Source organism: Felis catus, chromosome A3 (assembly GCF_018350175.1).
Source record: "Felis catus isolate Fca126 chromosome A3, F.catus_Fca126_mat1.0, whole genome shotgun sequence".
In the NCBI taxonomy this organism is placed as follows: domain Eukaryota; kingdom Metazoa; phylum Chordata; class Mammalia; order Carnivora; family Felidae; genus Felis; species Felis catus.
Window position 1 is genome coordinate 119,286,457 of NC_058370.1, and position 23,037 is coordinate 119,309,493.

Sequence of the window (23,037 nt, forward strand, 5' to 3'; positions counted from 1 at the left end):
CTCGGCACCCACAATGGGGTGGGATGTCCCCCACCATCAGCCTACAAGTCCCGTCTGTAAAGGAGCAGGGAGAAGCCTGGCACCGGGCCCAACATCCTTGCTGAGGTTTGGGGATGGTTTGAACCACCTTCCCCACAGAGCTGCACGGGGAAAATGGAAGAATTCTTTCTATTCGGAGCCTTCCTAGAGGCCTCAATGATCGACCGGAAAAATGGCGACAAGCCAATCACCTTTGAGGTGACCATAGGTGAGTGCTGGGCTCACAGAGGGGTCTTCAGGCCTGGGAGCTGCTGGGTAGTGACCGCCAGGCCCTGCACCACAGGCGGGGGCAGGGGAGGGAAACTTTGACCGCTTCCCTTCGCACGTCCTGAAGCACCCACATAGTACCCAGTGTACCTACGCGAGGGCACACACCCGCCCACAGGGGTACCACCTGCAGGGCTGAGCTGTGTTCCGGACATGAGGAAGAAAGTCTTCCCTGCAGAAGGGAGAGGGGACAGAGTAGGAATACAGCCATGCCCGAAGCTGGACCTCGAGCTCAGCGGTCAGCAGGGCCGCTAGCAAGATCTTCGCAAGGGGCGGAGGACGTGGGCGCCTTCCCCTGGCTAGCGTTCTATCCTGTCCCAGCAGGTAGACTCGTGGCACCCTCCCCACTCCCTGATTCACCCCTTCGCTCCCACAAACCCGAAGCAGTGGATCAGCTGGCAGGAGCCTGGGGGGGAAAGGACTCTAGGCCCTCACCCACCGCTTTCTGCCTCCAGGCAACTATGGGAATGAAGTTGATGGCCTGTCGCGACCCCAGCGGCCTAGGCCCCGGAAGGAGCCTGGGGATGAGGAAGAAGTAGATCTGATCCAGAACTCCAGTGATGAAGATGCCGGTGAGGGTGGGGACCTGGCCTCGGTGTCCTCGACTCCGCCCATGCGGCCCCAGATCACCGACAGGTGAGCCAAGTGCATGGAAGGTCCTGAGAGGCCCTGCCTGCCGCCTCCCGACTCTCACGGCCTGGCCCTCCCACCTCCGGGGGCCCCAGTCCTCAACCCCCCACCTCCTCCCACCCAGGAACTACTTCCATCTGCCCTACCTGGAGCGCAAGCCCTGCATCTACATCAAGAGCTGGTGGCCCGACCAGCGTCGCCGCCTCTACAACGCCAACATCATGGACCACATCGCGGACAAGCTGGTCAGGGCCAGGCTGGGGGCGCGGGGTGCTTCGGAGGGCCTCGCCCAGCTTGGGAGCCTCCCCTGCAACACACAAGGCAGCCTGCCCAGCAGCTTGCCATGGGGAGGGTGGGGGACAGGGGGTGGGGATCGCAGGAATAGCCCCAGCAGGACCTCTGTTCCTGTCCCTGCTCCCATGTCCCGGGAGTGGGCGGAGGGCCCAAGGGCTACCTGGAGTGGAGTCCGGGGGTCCTGGCCCATCCGGTCCTGGTGTCCCCTGGGGGCCGCTGGCCACTCCCTCTGTCTGTGGCCCGCACTGCCCTCCCACCCCCCATCTAGCCCTGAGTTCTGCCCAGTCCCAGCAAGTCCACCGGGACCACAGCCCCACAGCCCAGAGGGGGCTTCTTCCTTCTGGAAGAAACAGAACCTGGGGAATTGGTGGTTTCCATAAAGTGGCAGGACCCTGGGGAAGGGAGCGGGGAAGCATGGCGCCAATGAGAGGTACCAGGTCGCTAGCCCCGCGGTCCCCTGATGCATGGGGGGAGACGTCTGGGGAGGCTGAGGTTGGGGGGCTGGGGCTCAGCATACACCCTCACTCCGGGGCCACAGGAAGAAGGCCTGAATGACGTGCAGGAGATGATAAAGACAGAGAAGTCCTATCCGGAGCGTCGCCTGCGGGGTGTCCTGGAGGAGCTCAGCTGTGGCTGCTAGTGAGACGGGAGGGTGGGGAGCGAGGGGCTGGAAGGGGGGGGCTGGGCAAGGAAGGAGGTATTTGCAGGCCCCCTGCTGGCCCCTGGGCTCCGCTGAGCCCTGCCCCCCTTGTCCCCCAGCCGCTTCCTCTCCCTCGCTGACAAGGACCAGGGCCACTCGTCCCGCACCAGGCTGGACAGGGAGCGCCTCAAGTCCTGCATGCGGGAGCTGGTGAGGACACACCGGGGCTGGGGGGAGGGTGCCGGAGGTGGTGGGGGGACATCCGTCTCCGAGGTCACGGCCACCGGGGCCAGCCCCCTCCACCGTGCAGCATGGCCTGAGCCCCACTCATAGCACCCCCCCTACACACACAGGAGAGTATGGGGCAGCAGGCCAAGACCTTGCGGGCACAGGTGAAGCGGCACACGGTGCGGGACAAGCTGAGGCTGTGCCAGAATTTCCTGCAGAAACTGCGCTTCCTGGCGGACGAGGTGTGGCCCCCGTCAGCGCGCGGAGAGGGGGTGCCCGTCCCCTAAACCGGAGTGACTAGAGCGGGGAAGGGGTTGCTGCACAGGAAGGGGCTGGGCAGGACCACCGAGGAGGCCCCTCCTTCTCTGACAGCCCTCAGGGGACGGGGGTGGTGAACAAGCCCTTGGTCCCGTCGTGTGTTCTCTCCACTCCACCCGTGGGAGGGGAAGGAGGACCCGGCATCCGGGTCCCCTCTGCTCTGCAGACCCAGGCCTGGCCCTCTGAGGCAGAGATGCTGAGGGTCAGTCAGGCCCCGTGGCAGGACCCCTCCCTTAGCGGCCCCCCTCGGCCCTGACCCCAGCCTCAGCACAGCATCCCCGACGTCTTCATCTGGATGATGAACAACAACAAGCGCACCGCCTACGCCAGGGTGCCCTCCAAGGACCTGCTCTTCTCCATCGTTGAGGAGGAACTGGGCAAGGACTGCGCCAAGGTCAAGACGCTCTTCCTCAAGGTGCCAGAAGGGGAGCGAGGCTTGGGGGGGGGGGGATGCAGGGGTGGGGCTAGGGGCCAGGGTTTGCATCCGGCTTCCTTCAAGGGATCAGCCTCCCCTTGGAGGGAGTGGGCCCCCAGCCCTGGGGCTGGCAGTCCTGAGCCCTCAAGTAGCAGGTGCTCAGAGAAGAGCTGGAGAGAACAGCAAGAAGGGGAGGGGGCAGCGCCTGGCCCCCCCCCCCCCGCCCCGCACTCTTCCCACCCCAGCCCCCCTCCCCCGCCCCCCCGTCCCGTGGGACGGCTGTGGAGGGGCAGGGGCAGCTCTGACCAAGGCCTCTGCCAGGCCCCCCGCCCCTCCCTCACCCCACGGGGCCGGGCAGCTGACCCCACGCCCGCCCCCAGCTGCCGGGCAAGCGGGGCTTCGGCTCCGTGGGCTGGACGGTGCAGGCCAAGCTGGAGCTCTACCTGTGGCTGGGCCTGAGCAAGCAGCGCAAGGACTTCCTGTGCGGCCTGCCCTGCGGCTTCGAGGAGGTCAAGGCAGCCCAGGGCCTGGGCCTGCACGCCTTCCCGCCCATCAGCCTGGTCTACACCAGTGAGTGACGGCCCCTGGGCCTGGGCCGCCCCTGGCTCCCAGCCCCGGCTCCGGGAGCCTCAGCCTGCTCTACCCCACAGAGAAGCAGGCGTTCCAGCTCCGGGCCCACATGTACCAGGCTCGCAGCCTCTTCGCTGCCGACAGCAGCGGCCTCTCGGACCCCTTCGCCCGCGTCTTCTTCATCAACCAGAGTCAGTGCACGGAGGTGAGGGCCCGGGGCAGGAGGGAGTGGCTCTGCTCTGGAGTACTGGGGAGCCTGTGAGTGTGTGGGACCTGAAAGAACAGATCAGCCAGCACCCCAGATCCCTGGAGGACAGCCTCGCAGATGTCTGCAGGCCCCTACCACACTGGTAAAGGCTTTAATTGTGGTTGCATCCGCCACAGAGGAAAGGAAAGACATGGGGGTTGGGAGGGGCCCTGGGACCAACATGACACCCCTTTCCCTGGAGTCCCTGGAAGCTGTGGCGACTGGGGGTGACTCCTGCTCATGTATCTGCCCGCACCTCCCCCCCCCCCGCCCATTACCCACCGTCCCGCTGCCCGGTGCCACAGGTGCTGAATGAGACCCTGTGCCCCACCTGGGACCAGATGCTGGTGTTTGACAACCTGGAGCTATATGGCGAAGCCCATGAGTTGAGGGATGACCCCCCCATCATCGTCATCGAAATCTACGACCAGGACACCATGGTACGGGTGGGCTCCGGAACCAGGGACCTACGCCTTCGTCCCTGTGTTGCACCTACCTCGACAGCCACCTCCGGCTGTCTGCACCCAGCACCAGGGTGCTGGCCGGGAAGCTGGGGTGGGGGTGGGTCAGCAGCCACGTCTCCTGCCCTGTCACTGCCGGCCAACCCCTTCCCGATGCCGTGGGCCGCCGGGATCTCAGGGAGGAGCTGGGCCAGGGTGTCCCTACCTCCTGCCACAGACCGGCCCAGCTCAGGCCCAGAATCGCCAGGACATCTGCCAGCAAGGCCTGCTACCGCCAGCCTGCCCATGTCCCTGGGCCCCTCAGCCCCCTGCCCACACCTACTGCAGTCAGCAACGGCCCCACAGCTCTCCGTGGGAGCTCTGGAGTGGGCAAGCAAGGATTGAGGCGACCCTTGCAGAGCCGGGGAGCCACCGCTCCAGCTGCTGGGATACCCCGAGAGCCCTGAACTAGACGTAGGACGATCTCACTGCCAGTCCCGAGTCTGCCATTCGCTGCCAGCGTGGCCTTGGCCGAGTCTGCGGTGGGCCCTAAGGCCTGGCGTCCCCATCTGTAAAATGGGGCGGTCGCACCCGCCCCTCAGCTGCCGGGGCTACGGCGAGGACTGACCGGGATCCCAGGCGCGAACGTGCGCGGTCAACTCAGGACCTGGGAGGCCACCTCGTTCATTTGTCCCGTCAGGGCAAAGCCGACTTCATGGGCCGGACCTTTGCCAAGCCCCTGGTGAAGATGGCGGACGAGGCGTACTGTCCACCCCGCTTCCCACCCCAGCTCGAGTACTACCAGATCTACCGCGGCAACGCCACTGCCGGGGACCTGCTGGCTGCCTTCGAGTTGCTGCAGGTGGGGCCGCGGGGAGGGGGGCCAGGGCCGGGGACGGCTATCCTCCCCGCCCCGCCGCGAGGCCGGCTTGACCGAAGCTGGTGGTGGCCCGGGGCATCAGGGGCCCGGGGCATCGGCCATTTCACCTGTCACAGAACTCACGGGGAAGGAGAGTGTGATACTGTGACTCCCATTCCCCAGATTGGGCCTGCGGGGAAGGCAGACCTGCCACCCATCAACGGCCCGGGGGACATGGACCGAGGTCCCATCATGCCTGTGCCCGTCGGCATCCGGCCCGTGCTCAGCAAATACCGAATCGAGGTGTGTGAGGGCTCCATCGGGGTCCTCCTGTCCCTGCCCTGGACAGGCCCTGCCGTGTTCTGGCTTCCTTGCCCCCTTCACTCTCTTTCCGGCAGGGCTCTTGTGCACACATTACGTGGTTGGCACCCGGGAGACTGAGGGCCTAGCAGGGAAAGTGACTTGTCCAAGGTCACACCCAGAGCCAGCACAGAGCCAAGCTCCCCCCCCCCCCCATCCAGTGGCTGCCCAGCCTGCACTGAGTTACACTGCCTCGTTCTGGGACCTTCCCCAGCCCTCCTGTCCTCGCCCCCACACCCACCCTCGCCCCGAAGCGCCTTAGGGACACCTGCCTCTCATCAGCTCTCGGGGCCCTGCCCCTCCAGTCTTGCTGCCCACCCACAGCCCAGTTCCTTCTCAGGGGGCCCAGCCCACCCTCAAACGGCCCCGCTGAGGGGGTTCTCCTCTCCCCCCGGCCCAGGTGCTCTTCTGGGGCCTGCGGGACCTGAAGCGGGTCAACCTGGCCCAGGTGGACCGGCCGCGGGTAGACATCGAGTGTGCCGGGAAGGGGGTGCAGTCGTCCCTGATCCACAATTACAAGAAGAACCCCAACTTCAACACCCTCGTCAAGTGGTTTGAAGTGGTGGGTGCCGGGCGGGGCGGGGTGCGGCTGGTGTGGCTGGGGGTGGCCCGGCTCCTCGGGTCCCCCTTGAGCCCGGGCTGCCCTCGGCCCACATCCCCCAGGACCTCCCGGAGAACGAGCTGCTGCACCCGCCCCTGAACATCCGAGTGGTGGACTGCCGGGCCTTCGGCCGCTACACCCTGGTGGGTTCCCACGCCGTCAGCTCTCTGAGGCGCTTCATCTACAGGCCCCCAGACCGCTCGGCGCCCAACTGGAACACCACGGGTACGGCCACACCCCGAAGCCCGGGCCCGGCTGCATCGGCCCATGGGAGGGGCTCCTGCCCGCAGTCCAGGCCTCGAAGCCAAGCCGCCAGCTGGCTCCACAGGGGGCATCCCCAAGTGGGTGTGGGGGAGGCCAGGGGAGGCCCCATCCTGGGGGCCAAGGCTACCTTTGGCCGCCCCTCGCCCTAGAGCCAGAAAGGGCTGGAGCCAGACACACCCTTAGAGGGCGCGGGGGCAGGTGGCTTCCTCCACCGGCTCTTGGAGGAGACCCAAGCCTCCCTTCCAGCCTCCCTCCCAGCCCAACCTCCCCTGTTTCACTGCAGCTCCGCCTTCTCTCTGGCTCCCTTTCTGCCTCTCCGTATGCCCAACTGCTGTGTCCCTCCCTCTTGCCTCAGAAAGTTCCAGAATCAGCTTTAGGCCTCTGGTCCTTCCAGCCACTTCCGACTCTCACTGTTACTCCTGCTCCTTTCTGTCCGTCTGCCTGTCTGTCCATCTCTCTGTCCAGGCAGGCTCCCTCGGGGTCGCCGTGTGCTGTGCGATGGCGGTCCCTCCTCTCACCCCCCAGGGGAGGTCGTGGTGAACATGGAGCCAGAGGTGCCTGTCCGGAAGCTGGAGACCATGGTGAAGCTGGACGCGGTAAGGCGCGTGGGGTCAGTCCTGCGCCTGCTGGGAATGTGTGACACTTCTCGCGAGCGGGGCCGCCTCCTTTGGCATGTCACGGTCGAGGGCCCACCCTAGCTACGTGTGCAAGCGGTCCATCCAAACATTGTCCTGGAATGTAAGACTGTCGGTCCTGCGTGTGCATGCCTGAGTGTGCATGTGAACGTGCACACGTGCACGAGCGAGTGGTGTGCACGTACGAGAGACAGAGGGAGCAGTGACCGTTTGAGGTGATAGCCTGTAATTGTTTTTACTCCAACAAGCCACACCACGTAGACACTAGGCTCCTTGTGTGAACACCAGCGTTCTTTCCAGAAGGTCCCTGCGTTTCCATCCCAGCCTTTAAAGAGCAGCCCTGCCTAGGCCTGGGCTGGGGAAGGATTTCCAGGCGGAAGCTCCTTCTTCCTCTTGGTCTTGGGACTAGGGGACGTTTATCTGCCAGAGGGGGACCTGGCCTCTGGGGTTTAGATGCAGAGATGGCACCTGCAGGGGAGGGTGGGGAGGAGGCCGGCCTGAACCAGGCCATCCTGAGTCCAGACAGCACCACGGGGCTGGATGTGGGCTTCTTCCCTACCACGTTATCTCCATCCCATTCCTGACCTCACGTGCTCCACACAGCCTGGGGCTCCTCCTAGCTTCTGAGGTCTGAGCTTGGTCTGAAATGACCTTCCCTTGGCCCACAGTCCTTACTTAACCCCACAGAGTCCCCGCCGGCTGGCTGAGTTAGCACTGGGCATGGTTCTCAGGAAAGGGAGCAGGTACGGGCCAGGGCCTGGCCCACAGCACTGTTGGGAAAGCCCGCTGCTGGGGGGCTGGGCCTGGAGATCCCATGCCCCCTCGGCTCCCTCCCCGGGGGCTCCTCCTGGGGCCGGGGGTGGGCCCTGTCATTTCAGACCATCAGTGAACAAGACAGAGGACAGCACAGGCCCAAGCTTCGCCACCTTTCCCCAGGCCCTGGGCTCTGCTGGGGCGTTTTCACCAGGGCCCTCTTCAGCTACGCATTTGTGTGTGCCTCCGCTAAATTTTTAAAGCCCTTGCCCTGGTAAGGGGGGAGAGTAGGGTTGAAGTTGACCCTGTCCGGCCACCGTTACCGAACTCCCAGCACATGTGGGTCAGGCTCCCTGCCCAACCCTCAATGCCCACTGAAACCACCTGGGGGGTTTACAACTGTGCAGGTGCCCAGCCCCCACATTTGGACTCAGTGGCAACGTGGCACTGATCGTTTGTAAAGCACCCCCCCCACCGGCGATTCTGACGTGTAGCCGGGGTTGAGAGCCACCGTCCTTGAAAGTCTGAGGAGACATCTGCCAAGCAGACCTTTTTCAGGTTCACCAGGCAGTGTGCTCCTGTCAGGGCAAGGCCCACAGAGCACAGGGGCTCGTGGCGAATGGCCCTGCACGAGGTCCCTCTCAGCTCCCGCTCTTCTCCTCTCCTCTCCTGGATGGACACCGCCTGCCGCTTCACGCCCTTGGTAGCTAATTCTGCCCCTGTCTCCTTGGTTCCCCTCTGCAGACTTCTGATGCCGTCATCAAGGTGGATGTGGTGAGTGCGGGCCCATCGGGGGCTTTGGGGAGAGAGGACCCTGCAGTGACATAGGGTATCAGGCCAAGGGGCCTGACATCAGGGACTGAGCCACTCCCCAGCCCCTGGATGCTCGGGGCCAGCACACCCTTCCGAAGAGGCAGAAGGAGAGAACTACTCAGGCAGCAAAGCCCCTCACATTGACAGGTCATGAGCCTCTCTGGGCCATGGCATCCTCCTCCACAAAACATGGCCCTTGACCCTTTGACACTGGTGGCCCCAAGAAGCCTCACGGAGTCTAAGGCTTCCCAGAAGCAGATGGTCAGAATGGATGGGGGACCCCTGGATGGTCTAGGGCCCTGGGAAAGGCCAGGGAGCAGGGATGTATGCGGGACTCTGGACCTGGCCACCCCTCCAGGCTGACGAGGAGAAAGAGAAGAAGAAAAAGAAGAAAAAGGGCAGCTCAGAAGAGCCAGAGGAGGAGGAGCCCGATGAGAGCATGCTGGACTGGTGGTCCAAGTACTTTGCCTCCATCGATACCATGAAGGAGGTGAGGCCTCAGGCCCGGGCTGGGGAGCCAAGGAGGGATGGGGCTAGGGGAGGTGACCCAGACTCCACATCGGCCCCTCCAATCCAGCTTCTTTCCCATCCCCACCAGGGCCAGTTCCCCGACTCCATCAACATGAGCTTGGAGCGCACTTGTTTCACATCCTTCAAGTTCTAGCTCAGGCCCCACCTCTTCCAAAATGGCGGTCCAGTCTACCTTCCCTGGCCAGGTTTCCTCTTGTCTTCACTCACTCACTCCACAAACATCTCTTCAGTATGTATGATGAGTCAGACACCTTCCTAGGTACTGTGGGAGCCAAAGATAAGTCCATACCTGCCCTAAGGAGCCCTCGGTCTACTGGGCAAATGGACACGAAAGCTGCTACACTACAGTGTGACGACAAAGCCAGAGCAATGCCTGGGGGAGTCAGAGAAGGCTTCCCGGGGAAGGTGACCTTTGAGGAAGAAGAGAAACATGTGAGCCGAGGCCGAAAGGGAGCAATGGTTTCTTAGTAGTTCCTGCACCTCCTCACAATGCTTCATCCTGCACATCTCAGTCACTGTGGCTGTGAAATATTCTTCCCCGACTGTGCACGTTCAGCTTCTGTCTGCTGACACTGACTGCAAGTTCCAGAAAGTGCATTTCTCTTCTTCCTCACGTGTCCCTCTCCCTGGCTCAGGGCACTCCCTAGCTCAGGGCACTCCCCAACTTACTGACCGACCAGGAGGGACGTGTGCCCATGATTGTGCTTCCTCAGTAGGACCTGAGCTGATCCAGTCATCCTCTCTCCCCAGGCCCTTTCTGTGGCCCAGGCTGTGTGCAAGGTTTCCGATGCACGTTAGTTAGCAGGCTAAGCTGCTGTAGCAAGTTAGATTGGTGTGAACAAGACAGAAGCTTCTTTCTGTCTCACATAATGTCTCGGAGAGTAGAGTTAGGCTGGTATGATGACATAATGGTGGCAGGCACGAAGACCCTGCCACTTGTTACTGGCATCTGTGTGGTTGGAGATGACTCACCCTCACGTCCGAACATCAGTGCCCAGGAAAGGGCAAAGAGAAGAGGAGGAAGCATAGTCCTTTCCTCTTAAAGCCCCAACCTAGAGGTTGCACATATCACTTCCACTCATGTTGGCCTAAATCTAGTCCCTGTAGCCACACTTAGCTGCTAGGGAGGCTGGGAAATGTAATCTTTACCTACATGCCTGTGTGTCCAGAAAAACTTCTAAAACTCAGGAAGGCAGATAATTGGGGGTCGCCTAGTAGTAGTATCTTCTCCCACCATCATCTCCTGGATTCAAGCTGGCCAGGCTCGAGCTCCAAGGGGCTGCCTGTTGACTCCTGGTGTCTAATCCTGTAATTTGCATAGGTTGCCACCAGGTGGCGCCTTGGTTGAAACCCGGGTTTTAGTTTCCAGCAGGTGCAGTGAACTGGGTAGAACAGAAAGCACATTTTTTCATATTCAGTTATGCTTTTCTACTATACTTTTTCTATTAAAAAAAAAGAATACCACTAAGAATCAACATTAAAGGGCATTTTATTTTTAAGTGGTGCACAATGTAAAGAATCATAAACTCCTGACCACAGTTGGTCATACTGTACACAATATCATAAACTGTTTTAACCCACTTACACAGAGTGCATGATGGGTTTGAACCCCAATAGGAAAAGCGTCTGTTTCTTTTTTTTAAATTATTTTTATTTGTTTATTTTTTGAGAGAAAGAGAAAGGGAGAGAGAGAGAGTGCAGGCCGGGGAGGGGCAGAGCGAGAGGGAGAGAGAAATCCCAAGCAGGCTCCGTGCCGTCAGTGCAGAGCCCGATGTGGGGCTAGAACTCACAAACCGCGAGATCATGACCTGAGCCAAAACCGAAAGGCCAAGACCCAACCAACTGAGCCACCCAAGCACCCCCAAAAGTTTCTAAGCATTTAAGACTGGTCTGAGACCACAGGATGGGGTCGAAAGACCCCTCCCCAGGAAGCCCACCTTCTCTCCTCTTCACCTTATCTTTTGGCAGCAACTTCGACAGCAAGAGGCCTCCGGCATTGACTTGGAGGAGAAGGAGGAGGTGGAGAACACGGAGGGTGAGCCCGGGACCCTGGGTCTCTGCCTCCCTGCCGCCCCCGAGGGCTGGCTCCTCGACCCGCCACCCCAGCTGCTTGTCTTTCCCAGCCCAGGGCCCTGCGCGGCTCTAGCAGCCAAGGGCAGCTATCACCAGCCATCCCTGGGCACCAGGGGGCAGGCGTGGGCTCTAATCTAGAGTGACCGGTTCAGCCACCATGGTGAGAGACATTTACAGCCACGGAACAACAGAGCTTCAGCGTTTTCCAGGCCTTTTCCATGGAACGCTATTAATGGGTATTCCAGAGGGAGAAGAGGATTCTTTGGTCAAATGGATTAAACAGGTCTCTTGGCACAGGACGTCCCAGTGCCTTTAATATGCAAATATTATTATAAGTCTCTAAAAGGAAGATAGAATATAAAATATTTTCCCCAGCTTCTTTGACCACAATAGGCACTCTCTTCTAACACATTCCAAGAACATCCACAGCGGCTGTTCCACTGCGTGCGGTTTGGGAAATGCTGGTGTAGAATAGCCCTCTGGATATGACAGACGAGCAGATTGAGGCCAGAGAGGAAAGTGCTGTGTGGCTCAGGCCTCCCGACTCAAGACCCACCCTCCTTCCCTGCTCTGCTCTGCCGGAGGGCACGGCAGCGGTCTTTGTACACAGTCCCGGTGTGGCTTTATGGGTGCCCTGCACCCACCCGTGGGAGGCAGCCATGCCAGGGAGTACTGTCTGCATCTTACCGATGAGTACACAGAGCCCAGAGGAGTTACATCAGCAAAGTCAATTAGCAGCCGATCTGGGTCTCTAACCCAGAACTTCCTGCTTCATCGTGTCTGCCCCAAACTGACCAGGGCCTCCTTTTCTGGTTCTGGCCAGGCCTAAAGGGGCCGATGAAGGGCAAGGAGAAGGCAAAGGCGGCGAAGGAGGAGAAGAAAAAGAGAACCCAGAGCCCCGGCACTGGCCAGGGGCCTGAGGCCCCAGAGAAGAAGAAACCCAAGATTGATGAGCTTAAGGTGAGGGTCTGGGCGCAGACCCACCAGGGGTGTGGGGTCCTGCCTGGGGCAGGGGGAGGGCAGATGGGACAAGACGGGGCGCAGTGGTCATGCCGTGTCCCCCTGATGGCCTGGCCTGGCTCAGGTGTACCCCAAGGAGCTGGAGTCTGAGTTTGACAACTTTGAGGACTGGCTGCACACTTTCAATCTGCTGCGGGGCAAGACGGGGGATGACGAGGACGGTTCCACGGAGGAGGAGCGCATCGTGGGCCGGTTCAAGGTGAGGCAAGGAGTGTGCGCCCAGGCCCTGAGCATCGTACCCCTCGCCCACCAGCTCTTCTCCCCACCCCAAGCCCAGGGCCGACAGTCAAGTGGAACTGTCAGCTGCCCTGATTCGTAAACATGAAAATATTTCTATGCTGCTTAAAAAAGAGCATCTGCCCTGAGTGCCCCACCCCCAACGTTGCCCTGGCCACTCCCTCCTGAGCCCCTGGACCCCCCTCAGATCCATCAACCCTGAGCACAGGATGCCATCCCTCTGTACTGTGGACCGTTTGGAACGCTATCCTCGCCTGAGCCCCTGCCTTGCCCCAGGGCTCCCTCTGCGTGTATAAAGTGCCACTCCCAGAGGACGTGTCCCGGGAAGCCGGCTACGACCCCACCTACGGCATGTTCCAGGGCATCCCCAGCAACGACCCCATCAATGTGCTGGTCCGAGTCTATGTGGTCAGGGTAAGACTCCCCTCGAATCCCCTCCCCCCGGTCTCCCAGTCCTCCTGCCCAGGAGGCGCTAAAGCAGCGCTCTAAAGTGTCAGTGTAAAGTGTCACAGCCCCAACTGGGAGGCACCAGAGAGGTCACCTGGCCTAGTTCCCACCTTCTCTAGAGGAGGAAGCCAGGACCTGAGATGGGCGACGACTTTTGCCCCAGGTGACCCAGCAACTCTCCTTTCTCCGGTCCAGTGCTCCCGCCCTTTGCTATTACGGGACCATCAGGGAGGGGTGAGGGCACTGGAAGGCGAAGAGGGTGTGTGGGGAGGCTGCTCAGGAGCACCCCTCCCCCACCCCAGGCCACGGACCTGCACCCCGCAGACATTAACGGCAAAGCCGACCCCTACATTGCCATCCGGCTGGGCAAAACTGACATCCGAGACAAGGAGAACTACATCTCCAAGCAGCTCAACCCTGTCTTTGGGAAGTAAGGCCTCCTGGCGGCCCACGGGCCACCGCCCCCTCTGGCCCCACCCGGCTTCCCCGGCCAGACACCCTCAGTCCTTCTAACCCCCACCCCGCCAGGTCCTTTGACATCGAGGCCTCCTTCCCCATGGAATCCATGCTGACAGTGGCCGTGTACGACTGGGATCTGGTAGGCACCGATGACCTCATCGGGGAAACCAAGATTGACCTGGAGAACCGCTTCTACAGCAAACACCGGGCCACCTGTGGCATCGCCCAGACCTACTCCATGTGCGTGGGGCGGGGGGCAGGGGCAGGGCCGGGGCAGGGGCGGGGCGGGCGCACCTGCCGCATCTTGACTCCGAAACCCAAGACTCAGAGATTGTGGTCTGGGAAGGTGGATATATTACAGTTTCGGTCCCAGTCCAGGCGTCCATTCGTACAGACCAAGCAGACCACAGATTCTAACACAAGGAGAGAGCCAGGGGTGGGGGGCGGCTTCTAGGACGGGGGAGGCCGGGTAAGGAGAGAACCCCAGGGCTGGGAAGAGGCCAGGCAGAGGCCACTGGGGATCCAGCCAGTCTCTGCCACTGACAGGCTGTGTGACTCTCGACACGTCCCCAAACTCTCTGGTTACCAGTGTCCTCGTGGGAGTCTCTGAAGCTCCAGAGGAGAGGGCACAGTTGGGGAATGGATGGGGCTGTGTTGAGGGAGGCTGAAAGCTCATCCTCAGGACATGGGACGTGTGAGGCTGGAGCCTGGGGTAAGAGGGATCAGCCTCGAGCAGCCCTAGTGTCTCGGGCAGGGCCTGCTTGCTGACATGGGGCAGCAGCCAACTTAAGAGAACTGGCGGGAACCAGCTGCCACCGGGGGATGGGCCCCAGCCCCACCCTGAGCCCCACGAAACCTGTGTGCCCCCTCCCACAGACATGGCTACAATATCTGGCGGGACCCCATGAAGCCCAGCCAGATTCTGACCCGCCTCTGCAAGGAGGGCAAAGTGGACGGCCCCCACTTTGGGCCCCCCGGGAGAGTGAAGGTGTCCAACCGTGTCTTCACTGGGCCCTCCGAGATCGAGGACGAGAATGGTAACAAGGCGCTGGACACGGGGGGTGTCAGAGGCCAAGAGGGACCCACGCTTCCCGCGGCAGGACTTCAAGGCCTAGACTGGGGCGCCCTTAGACTCTCTGCCCATCAGCCTAGCACCCCGCTCCCCTCTGCCCAGCCTCTGCCCTCCGGCACAAGCGCCTGCACACTTGTTGCCTTCTCTCTCCCTCCCAGAATTCCTGTGGGGTAAGGAGGTTCTTCCCACTCTACAGTGATTTGCCCAAAGTCACGTGGCCCTTCGGGGGCAGAGTGAGGGTGTGGGCCCAGGTCCCAGCTGACTCTCCCCACTCCTTTGTCACGTGGCACTTCCAGAGAACAGGAGACGCGTGCTGCGGAACTCATGCTGCGGCCCCGCAGGGTGCTGAGACAGGAAGTGGATTCCTCCCCTCCCTGCCCTCACAGCCCAGCAGGATTCTCTGGTCAGATTCCCCAGGCAGGGGAAACCCAAGAGCACAGGTCCCTCTGGGCCCCATGGGGCAGCTGAGAACTCGGGCAAGCCACGCTGCCCCCGTGCCTCAGTTTCCCCAACAGTAAAAGGAGACAGTATGGATGAGTGATGGCTCAGGGGCCGCTCTGTGCCCCCGAGTCTAGCCCCAGCACGGGTCCCTTGCTGTGCTGAGGCCCTATGTGCCGCTGACCCACCGGCACCCGCAGGTCAGAGGAAGCCTACGGAAGAGCATGTGGCTCTATCTGCCCTGAGGCACTGGGAGGACATCCCCCGCGTGGGCTGCCGCCTGGTGCCCGAACACGTGGAAACCCGGCCCCTGCTCAACCCTGACAAGCCAGGCATCGAGCAGGTGACGCTCGCCAGGCCTAGATCCGAGGTTCTTTGGTATCTGGGATCAGGGAGTCCCTACCTGGGCCCATAAAAATGGATCCTCCAACTGTTCGCTGCCTTCCCAAAAGCCTGGGAGGCACTTTCCTAGCATGGCCCCTCACGGTAACTCCGGGGGCCTGTGTCTTTCCTTTGAGTGTGAGCCCCATGAGCTCAGGTGCAGCCTGCAGTGTCTCCCTTAGACGCTGTGATTGGCTGTTGGTGAGGCCATAGGGATTCTGGCGTCCAAGGACGAAAACTGATGAACCGGGTCCTGACGGAACAAAGGTTGGGAGGGAGGAGAGCTGGCCTTCCTGGGCAGGGAGGGAGTCCCTGGGGAGATCTGCCACGCCCTCTCTTCCATAGGGCCGCCTGGAGCTGTGGGTGGACATGTTCCCCATGGACATGCCGGCCCCTGGGACGCCTCTGGACATCTCCCCCCGGAAGCCCAAGAAGTGAGCTTCTGGGGCCCAGCACTACCTCCCCCATCTCTCGTCCCTCCCCCCGTGGCCTTCATTCCTGTGGGATCCCCAGGCCCAGACCACCTACATCACCTTGGTCAGTGGTGTTTCCCATGTGGCCTTCAGGGGGGAACAGGGCAACCCATGGAGACAGCTATGGGGCCTACCCTAGGTGGGTCCCCTTTGCCAAGGCACAGCCACCCCCCCCCCCAGTGTGTGGGCAATGAGGTGATGTGTACTCACCAGCACCCTCCAGGGGACTCTCTTCCTCACAGCGGCATCACCCCTGAGAGCCCGCTCCCCTTGTCCCCACTCCGGGCTGTCATTAAGCTCTGCCAGGTTTTCTTTACAAGTGTTTAATGTTTATTTATTTTTGAGAGAAAGAGAACAGAATATGAGCAGGGGAGGGGCAGAGAGAGAGGGAGACACAGAATCCGAAGCAGGCTCTGGGCTCCGAGCTGTCAGCACAGAGCCGGACGTGGGGCCCGAACTCACGAACTGTGAGATCATGACCTGAGCCAAAGTCGGACACCTAACCGACTGAGCCACCCAGGCTCCCCAAGCTCTGCCAGGTTTTCTTTAAAACCCTTGCCGAGGAGGTATGTAGGAGTGAGCGCCTGGAAGAGGGGGGAGGTTGATAGAGTGGAAAGAGCACTGGATCAGGAGCCAGGCCACCTGCTTCTCCCAGTTGGCCCTGGCCAGGTCATTTTACCTCCCTGGTCCTTGGTTTTCCCATCTGGAAGGCGGCAGGATGGAGTTGCTGCCGCTTCTAACATCCTAGTGCCTGGAACCAGGGCCAACCGCATGGGTGGGGAAGTTGCACAGACCCCACACTCAGAGGGGCCCCACGCTCACTTCAAAATGGCAATGTTTAAATTCTTAATGATTTTTTTTTAATAAAGGGCCCCACCTTTCCGCTTTGCACCGGGCCCTGCAAATCATACGGCAAATTCTGCCTGGAATCGCCTCCAGGTCTGAGGTCACAGGTGTGCTGTCCCAGGGATGGCCACCAGGGGACACCCGACCCCATTGTGTCACCTGGGACTTGCAGTCCGGGGCGAGAGCCCCACTCTGAGGAGAGCGGAGGGGGCGACCCAACCTCACTCGTAAAGGCTGAAATGTACCTATTTATAATGAAATTACACCGCAAGGGGGAAAATCCTTTTCTGGGACAAGGACCTAAAGGAAACCAGATGCCATGAGCATGCCAGCTGCTGGGCCCACACGTAAACTTGTGTTAGACACAGTGTCTTCCGGCCTCTGGAGACCGAGTTCCTGCTGAGCCACCCCGCAGCAGCCACCCCTGCCCCTCCCAGGCCTGAGTCAGCCTCCCTGCCCGGGAGCGTGCTCTGTCCTGGAGAGCCAGCCAGACGGGCTTCCCCTAGGGTGCTCCTCACGACAGCCATGCCGGCCGGCTGACCCTCTCTCCCTCACCCGGGTCCCCTCCGCTCCCCTCCTTGCCCCCTTACCCGAATGGGCTCTCTGCACCCCAGCCTGGGCCAGCTCCCATGCTCACGAGTCCCAGCACTCCCCTCAGGTACCTGCCCCATCTACACCAAGACCCTGGGGCCGCCCCCACCCCCAGACTGCGAGCCAGCCTCTCCCCTGCCCAGGTATGAGCTCCGGGTCATTGTGTGGAACACAGACGAGGTGGTCCTGGAGGACGATGACTTCTTTACTGGGGAGAAGTCCAGCGACATTTTTGTGCGGGGGTGGGTGAGAGGGCCCCTGGCTGGGGGGTAGGGGTGCTGGGACGGGTGAGCCCACCTTCCCAGGAGGCCAGGGAGGAGGGAGGGGGCTCCCTGCGGGTGGCCGCGGCTCTGGAGCTAATGGCACCCGGCAGGTGGCTGAAGGGCCAGCAGGAGGACAAGCAGGACACGGACGTCCACTATCATTCCCTCACCGGCGAGGGCAACTTCAACTGGCGCTACCTGTTCCCCTTCGACTACCTGGCCGCCGAGGAAAGGATTGTCATCTCCAAGAAGGAGTCCATGTTCTCCTGGGACGAGACCGAGTACAAGATCCCCGCGCGGCTCACCCTGCAGATCTGGGACGCGGACCACTTCTCCGCGGACGACTTCCTGGGTGCAGGGCTGGGGAGCGGAGGGGGAGGGCAGGGGGAGGCAGGGGCGGAGGGAGCCCACCCCGGTGGGGAGCAACGGGACCCAGGCTGTCAGAGCTGACTCCAAGGTTGCCACAGGGGCCATCGAGCTGGACCTCAACCGCTTTCCCCGGGGCGCCAAGACAGCCAAGCAGTGCACCATGGAGATGGCCACGGGGGAGGTGGACGTGCCCCTGGTTTCCATCTTCAAGCAGAAGCGCGTCAAAGGCTGGTGGCCCCTCCTGGCCCGCAATGAGAACGATGAGTTCGAGCTCACGGTGGGGACCGCCACGGCTCCCGCAGAGGGCGGGGCAGGGCTGGGCCGCGCACCCCGCCTGAGCCCGAGGATCCTTCTGTTCCTTTCCGCAGGGCAAGGTGGAGGCAGAATTGCATCTACTGACAGCGGAGGAGGCAGAGAAGAATCCGGTGGGCCTGGCCCGCAATGAACCTGACCCTCTAGAGAAACCCAAGTGAGTATGCTGCCTTGCCTGGCGCCCCTGCCACGCTGGTCCCTGGGGCCATGGGGGCAGGAAGGAGGGGCCAGAACCTTCTGGTCTTCTTGCTCCCACGCTGCAGGCACCTCTGGCATTCTCTAGCCCTTTCAGGGCGGTAGCCTCATTGCGAGGGAGCCTCCTCCCTTCTCCGCTTCTGCCTGGAATGCACCCCTCGCTCTGAACCGGGGCACGGGCGACCGGGCTTCCGTGCAGGGGATCAGCCCCTCTCCCAGGGAAGGCCCCATTTCACAGACTGAAACGCTCTTCCTCGTTTTTGCCAGAAGCGAGCGGGCTGGGGCCCCAGGGGGGCCCTGATGGCTGGGGAGGTGCCGGGAAGTGCGCACGCTCAGCCCAGGGTGCTCAGCCCAGGGTCGCCCCCCTGTTGCAAGACCCCTGACCACACCCTGAGCCTTCATCCTCTGTGTCCTCTCTCCGTGCTCCCTCCGCCCTCTGGCTGCTCCAGGCGGCCAGACACGAGCTTCTTCTGGTTCTTGAACCCTCTCAAGTCTGCCCGCTACTTCCTGTGGCACACGAGCCGCTGGCGTTTCCTCAAACTGCTCCTCCTCCTGGCCCTCTTCCTCTGCTCTGTGCCTGGCTACCTGGTCAGGAAGACCCGGGGGGCCTGAGCCTGGCATCCTGCTGGCTCTGGTCCTCCTCACTTCTTCCTCCGGACCCAGGGCCGATGAGCTTGGCAGCATGCGGAACACACACACACACACACACACACGCACACACACATGCACACACACACAGGGCACGCACACACACACAGGGCATGCACACACACACAGCAACTTGCAAGCTGTCAAACGGTACCACGGGCTCTCAGAACTCAAATCACTGTTTTACATGAGCGCGTGTCAGGCCAGAGAGGCGAAGCAACTCGCCTAAGGTCGCCCAGCAGATTAGGGCTAAGACTCAGCCTCGGCTTTCAAATTGCCACCCAGTCTTCTGAGCACCACCCCACCTCCTGTCCTCGTGACAGACCAACAGATACTAACCCAGGGCCATTGGCAGAAAGAGTTGACATGAGGACAGGGAACGGGGAGAGGGTTTGGCTAGGATTAGCCAGCGAGGCCTGACTAGTTCCTACCAGCATTCCCCTCCGGGCCCAGAGCCATTTTCTGCCAGGCAGGGTGGTAAGGAACCCCATCCAGTTCCCACATTTTTGCAGCCAGCTGAGCAGCTATTCAGGGCCGGGCACCGCGCCTAGCGTTTCACACGCACTTTCTCTCCTTACCCTTTCACTGACCCCGGAGGCAGGGTCCACTAGGCACCCCACTGCGTAAGGGAGGAAACTGAGGCTCAGACAGGCGTCCAACTTGCCCGTCACCGCTAAGGCGGGAAACCAGGTGCCCTGCGCCTGGCTCTGGGAGGGCACGGTCTGTGTCCTCCGGCGGCCGCTGGCCCAGGAGGTTGAAAAAGCATACTGGAATTTTATATCTTGACATCTTACAAAACCTACCGTTCCTGTAACGTAAACCACAGAAGGTAAAGCTTAGCAAGCCCCTTTTGGCCGGGAGTCTGTGCAGAAGGCAGAGCCGTAACCCCACCCCGACAGTGGGCAGGTGGTTGAGTGTGGCTGGCGCCCCAACCGGGGCTCCTCAGACCCTGGGCAGGGCCTTGTGGGGCCAGAAGCCCCTGTTCCTCAGAAAAGGGGGAGAGGTTGAGGAACACGGATTCACAGAAAGACAACGGGGGCCGAGCCTGGAGCATGTACAATGAGCCGCTAAGTAGACGAGGTTCCTGGGAATCAGAACAGCCTGCAGCCCTGCGGCTGCGTCTTCACATGGTGAGCGGCCAAGGCCAAGGCCAAGGCCGCCATCGTCCAGGTGTTAGCTGGACGGCTGCCCGACTGCCAGAAAGCCCTCCGGGCCTGGGGAGGAGGCTGGGGGCCAAAGAGTCCCCAGCAAACCTAGTGCTTAGAAAGGGCTAGAACCTGGCTCCGGCACTCACTACTTTGGGGACCGGGGCTGTGTCAGGGCCCGTGGGAGTCTAAGAAGGCTGAGGGCCTGGGGTGCCCTGGAGAGGCCCGCTGCCTGACCGCGGCTTCCCCTCCCCCAGCCGGCCTGACACCGCCTTCGTCTGGTTCCTCAACCCCCTCAAGTCCATCAAGTACCTCATCTGCACGCGGTACAAGTGGCTCATCATCAAGATCGTGCTGGCGCTGCTGGGGCTGCTCATGCTGGCCCTCTTCCTCTACAGCCTCCCCGGCTACATGGTCAAGAAGCTCCTGGGGGCGTGAAGCACCCCCCCCCACCACTACCGCCCCCCCAGGCCTAGCTGCTGCTCCCCCCCCCCCCCCGCCTGGACCTCTGCCTTTGCCCCTCCTCTGGCGTGGACCTTGCACTCTCCCTGGGGAGCTCGAGAAGCCCAGTGTCCCCCTCCCCTTGCAGCCTCCTGCTTGCTGGGCTGGTGACACCCCTGCCCCTGCTCCACCTGAGCCAGCTGCGGGCCTCACCCCACCCCTCCAGCCCCTGCCCGAGGGGTGGGAAGTGTGGGCAGGGGTGGGGGTCTGCCCCTCCTTGCTGAGGCACCACTTTCTTCAGGCCCTGGCTCCGGGGAGGCCACCCCAGATGCCCCCAAGGCCCTCCAGTGGAAGAGTAAAACTTTAATGGAATTGACTGAGAATCCCAGTGCCCAGAGCTATAAAAAAGAATGAATAAGCAGAAAGCATCACCCTCCCTCCCCAACAGAATCCTGTGAGGACAGCCACACCACCAGTCTGTTCTGCAAACGTGGGCCAGGCCCTTCCTACTAATGGTGGGGAGGTGGCTGCTTCCTCCCTGCCGCCCTCTGAGAGTGGATCTTCTTCTGGCCCGGGAGGCACCCCGGTGGGAGCACAAGCCCAGTCCCGGCCCTGCCTGTGGGTTTTTATCGCTTCCCGGAGCTTCCTCCGCCCAGACCAGTGCTCAGAAGCCTAGATGAGGAGCAGTGAGAGTGAACCCCTGTGCCCCACCCCCACCCCAGGGCCGACCCGCCCCGCCCTGCCAGGACCTCCTTTCGGCCAGGCAGGGGGATGGTTCTTGCAGTGAGAGCTGGGTTTCTCTTGGCTGTTGTTCCTTTCTTGCGTGGTGATTTTTCTCTTAATAATAAAAGAATGAAACACTGAGCTGACAGGTCTCCAGTTGGCCAAGCTGGGGGACCAGGATAGGGGCGCGAGGTCTGTGAGCACTCTGAGGATGGCAAACTCAGGACCAGCTGGGCCCCTCTGGCTTTTCCCCTTTGGGTAGGTGGCCTCAAGGCCCAGGGTTGAAGGAGGGCCTAAGGCACTGGGCCACCTGCCCTGGACACCTGCCCAGGGCACCTGCAGGCTGCCCACAGGAGGAGCCTCACACTATACCAGGTGGAACCAAGGACCCCAAAAACTCACCAAAAGGGTCCTGCAGGCCCAAGGACAGTCAGAACGCTTAAGACCTTGCAAGAGCCCCAAAGCTCCAGCCTCCACTCACAGACCTGCTCCAAATGCAAGAAGGAAGTCCCATGCCACCGGCCTGGGTCCAGTCTCACAGGGACACGCCGTTCTCATACCACAATCTGAGGTGGGGACAAAGTCCCCTCGTGACACAGAGGTGGGGTCATGGGCCAGGGTCTCACTGGACCTGACCTCTCTGAAAAGATTCAGCCACAACCTTTTAAAGACTTTAATCAATCACGACTACAGGATACAGGTAACACCTCCCGTGGCCTTATTTTGACAGGCCCTATCCCAGTAGCTCTGGAAAATCCAGAGTAGTCCCAGGCAGCTCCCCAGGTGAAACGTGCCAGCCCCGGCACCCGCATACACCGTAACACAGCAGCCTTTGGAGGTCCGGCTCTATTTGGTGGGCGCCCGTAACACCTGGGTTGGTGGAACATGCAATTCAGAGTTTATCTGGAAAAGAGAGAGTAAAGGTCATTACAGTTTCCCCAGGGCCCTCCTGCTTCACGACCTCTGCGGGTCAGGTGCATATGTCGGCTCTCCTAAGGGCTCCAAACCTCGGCAAGCGTTTCCCCCCCCCCCCCCCCCCCCCCCCCCCGCCAAGCGCTTCCGGATGCCTGGGAAAGCCCACGGTCTGCCTTCCTTTGGAAGAGAAGTCCTAAGGTTTCTTGTTTGGCTTCTGCTCCAGCTAGCTGACCTCTGGTAACGTTCTGAACCTTCTGCCCTGAGCCACTCTCTTACATCTTCCCTCTACCCTCTCTCACCACCTGCGCATCCCGTCCCCAGTCTAGCCCTGCCCTTCCTTCCTCCTCCCCCATCCTCTGCACACAGCGGCATCGACGACAGCATGGACAGTCCTCTAATGACTGTTACGGGCCACACATCCCCAGTTCCCGGGCTTGTGGCTGGCCTCGGTCACCTCTCACACACACAGCTGATGATGGAGGGCGTACCCCCAGCCCAGGGTGTCATGACCCTCCCGGCCCACGGTCTCAGCGCCGCGTGAAGCATCCCACACTAGCACAGCAGAGCCAGCAACTACGTTACGAAGGGATTCTAACCTTAGGAGCAGAGACGGTGAGATTCTTCCCTTGCAGGCCGTGGGGAAGTTGCCCCAAATATCACCAGAGTGGGCAGGAGTGAGGACCGGGGAATACCTGCCCCAGCTGGAGCCTCCTCTCGGCATGTCACATCCCGGGCCAGACAATCTGGCCCAGCAGAGTGGGCAAGAGTCTCCCAGTTTTGATTCTCCTCTCTGGGAGAAGGACTTGTGCCCTATCGACCTCACAGAGGGGATGTTAAGACCAAAGAAGAAACTCCAGAAGGAAGGGCTCTCTGGGCTGTGACGCTCTCGGCGGGGTCGGGTCCTGCTTCCGAGAGACGTCCAACAAGCATCTGGCACCAAGGACCATGGGCATCAAAAGGGCACTATTACAACCCACACGTCCTGGAGGAGACTTCGGGCAGCGTCCAAAGTCCAAAGGACTCCCTTGTCCGATAATTCGGGCCCAACTTGAGGTGTGACGGTTGCCATGTCATGGCACATCGCA

The 23,037-nt window shown here is 61.4% G+C and overlaps 2 protein-coding genes across 7 annotated transcripts in view; one reads left to right on the forward strand and one right to left on the reverse strand.

Moving 5' to 3' along the window:
• Positions 1–21,178, forward strand: part of OTOF (otoferlin) — a 92,910-nt gene extending 71,732 nt beyond the window's left edge. For 2 of the 4 annotated variants that reach the window (XM_045054827.1, XM_019827790.3), the window contains 31 exons: positions 139–247; positions 762–942; positions 1,061–1,181; positions 1,769–1,869; positions 1,990–2,080; positions 2,224–2,340; positions 2,679–2,831; positions 3,212–3,401; positions 3,482–3,606; positions 3,954–4,088; positions 4,789–4,950; positions 5,131–5,250; positions 5,708–5,869; positions 5,971–6,133; positions 6,638–6,768; positions 8,305–8,334; positions 8,732–8,863; positions 10,873–10,939; positions 11,801–11,937; positions 12,062–12,196; positions 12,511–12,648; positions 12,984–13,111; positions 13,210–13,380; positions 14,017–14,177; positions 14,851–14,993; positions 15,377–15,465; positions 17,085–17,183; positions 17,315–17,556; positions 17,672–17,850; positions 17,942–18,042; positions 20,131–21,178. In XM_045054827.1, the coding sequence (XP_044910762.1) occupies positions 139–247; positions 762–942; positions 1,061–1,181; positions 1,769–1,869; positions 1,990–2,080; positions 2,224–2,340; positions 2,679–2,831; positions 3,212–3,401; positions 3,482–3,606; positions 3,954–4,088; positions 4,789–4,950; positions 5,131–5,250; positions 5,708–5,869; positions 5,971–6,133; positions 6,638–6,768; positions 8,305–8,334; positions 8,732–8,863; positions 10,873–10,939; positions 11,801–11,937; positions 12,062–12,196; positions 12,511–12,648; positions 12,984–13,111; positions 13,210–13,380; positions 14,017–14,177; positions 14,851–14,993; positions 15,377–15,465; positions 17,085–17,183; positions 17,315–17,556; positions 17,672–17,850; positions 17,942–18,042; positions 20,131–20,311 (4,194 nt within the window). In that variant the 3' untranslated portion in view covers positions 20,312–21,178. Of the gene's footprint in view, positions 1–138; positions 248–761; positions 943–1,060; positions 1,182–1,768; positions 1,870–1,989; positions 2,081–2,223; positions 2,341–2,678; positions 2,832–3,211; positions 3,402–3,481; positions 3,607–3,953; positions 4,089–4,788; positions 4,951–5,130; positions 5,251–5,707; positions 5,870–5,970; positions 6,134–6,637; positions 6,769–8,304; positions 8,335–8,731; positions 8,864–10,872; positions 10,940–11,800; positions 11,938–12,061; positions 12,197–12,510; positions 12,649–12,983; positions 13,112–13,209; positions 13,381–14,016; positions 14,178–14,850; positions 14,994–15,376; positions 15,466–17,084; positions 17,184–17,314; positions 17,557–17,671; positions 17,851–17,941; positions 18,043–18,529; positions 18,641–20,130 lie in introns of all 4 variants that reach the window. The other 2 variants (XM_023252024.2, XM_045054828.1) reach the window with 2 other exon arrangements.
• A 517-nt stretch (positions 21,179–21,695) lies between these two features.
• Positions 21,696–23,037, reverse strand: part of DRC1 (dynein regulatory complex subunit 1) — a 41,303-nt gene continuing 39,961 nt past the window's right edge. For all 3 annotated transcript variants that reach the window (XM_023252025.2, XM_045054829.1, XM_023252026.2), the window contains one exon: positions 21,696–21,940. In XM_023252025.2, the coding sequence (XP_023107793.2) occupies positions 21,884–21,940 (57 nt within the window). In that variant the 3' untranslated portion in view covers positions 21,696–21,883. The remainder of the gene's footprint in view (positions 21,941–23,037) is intronic.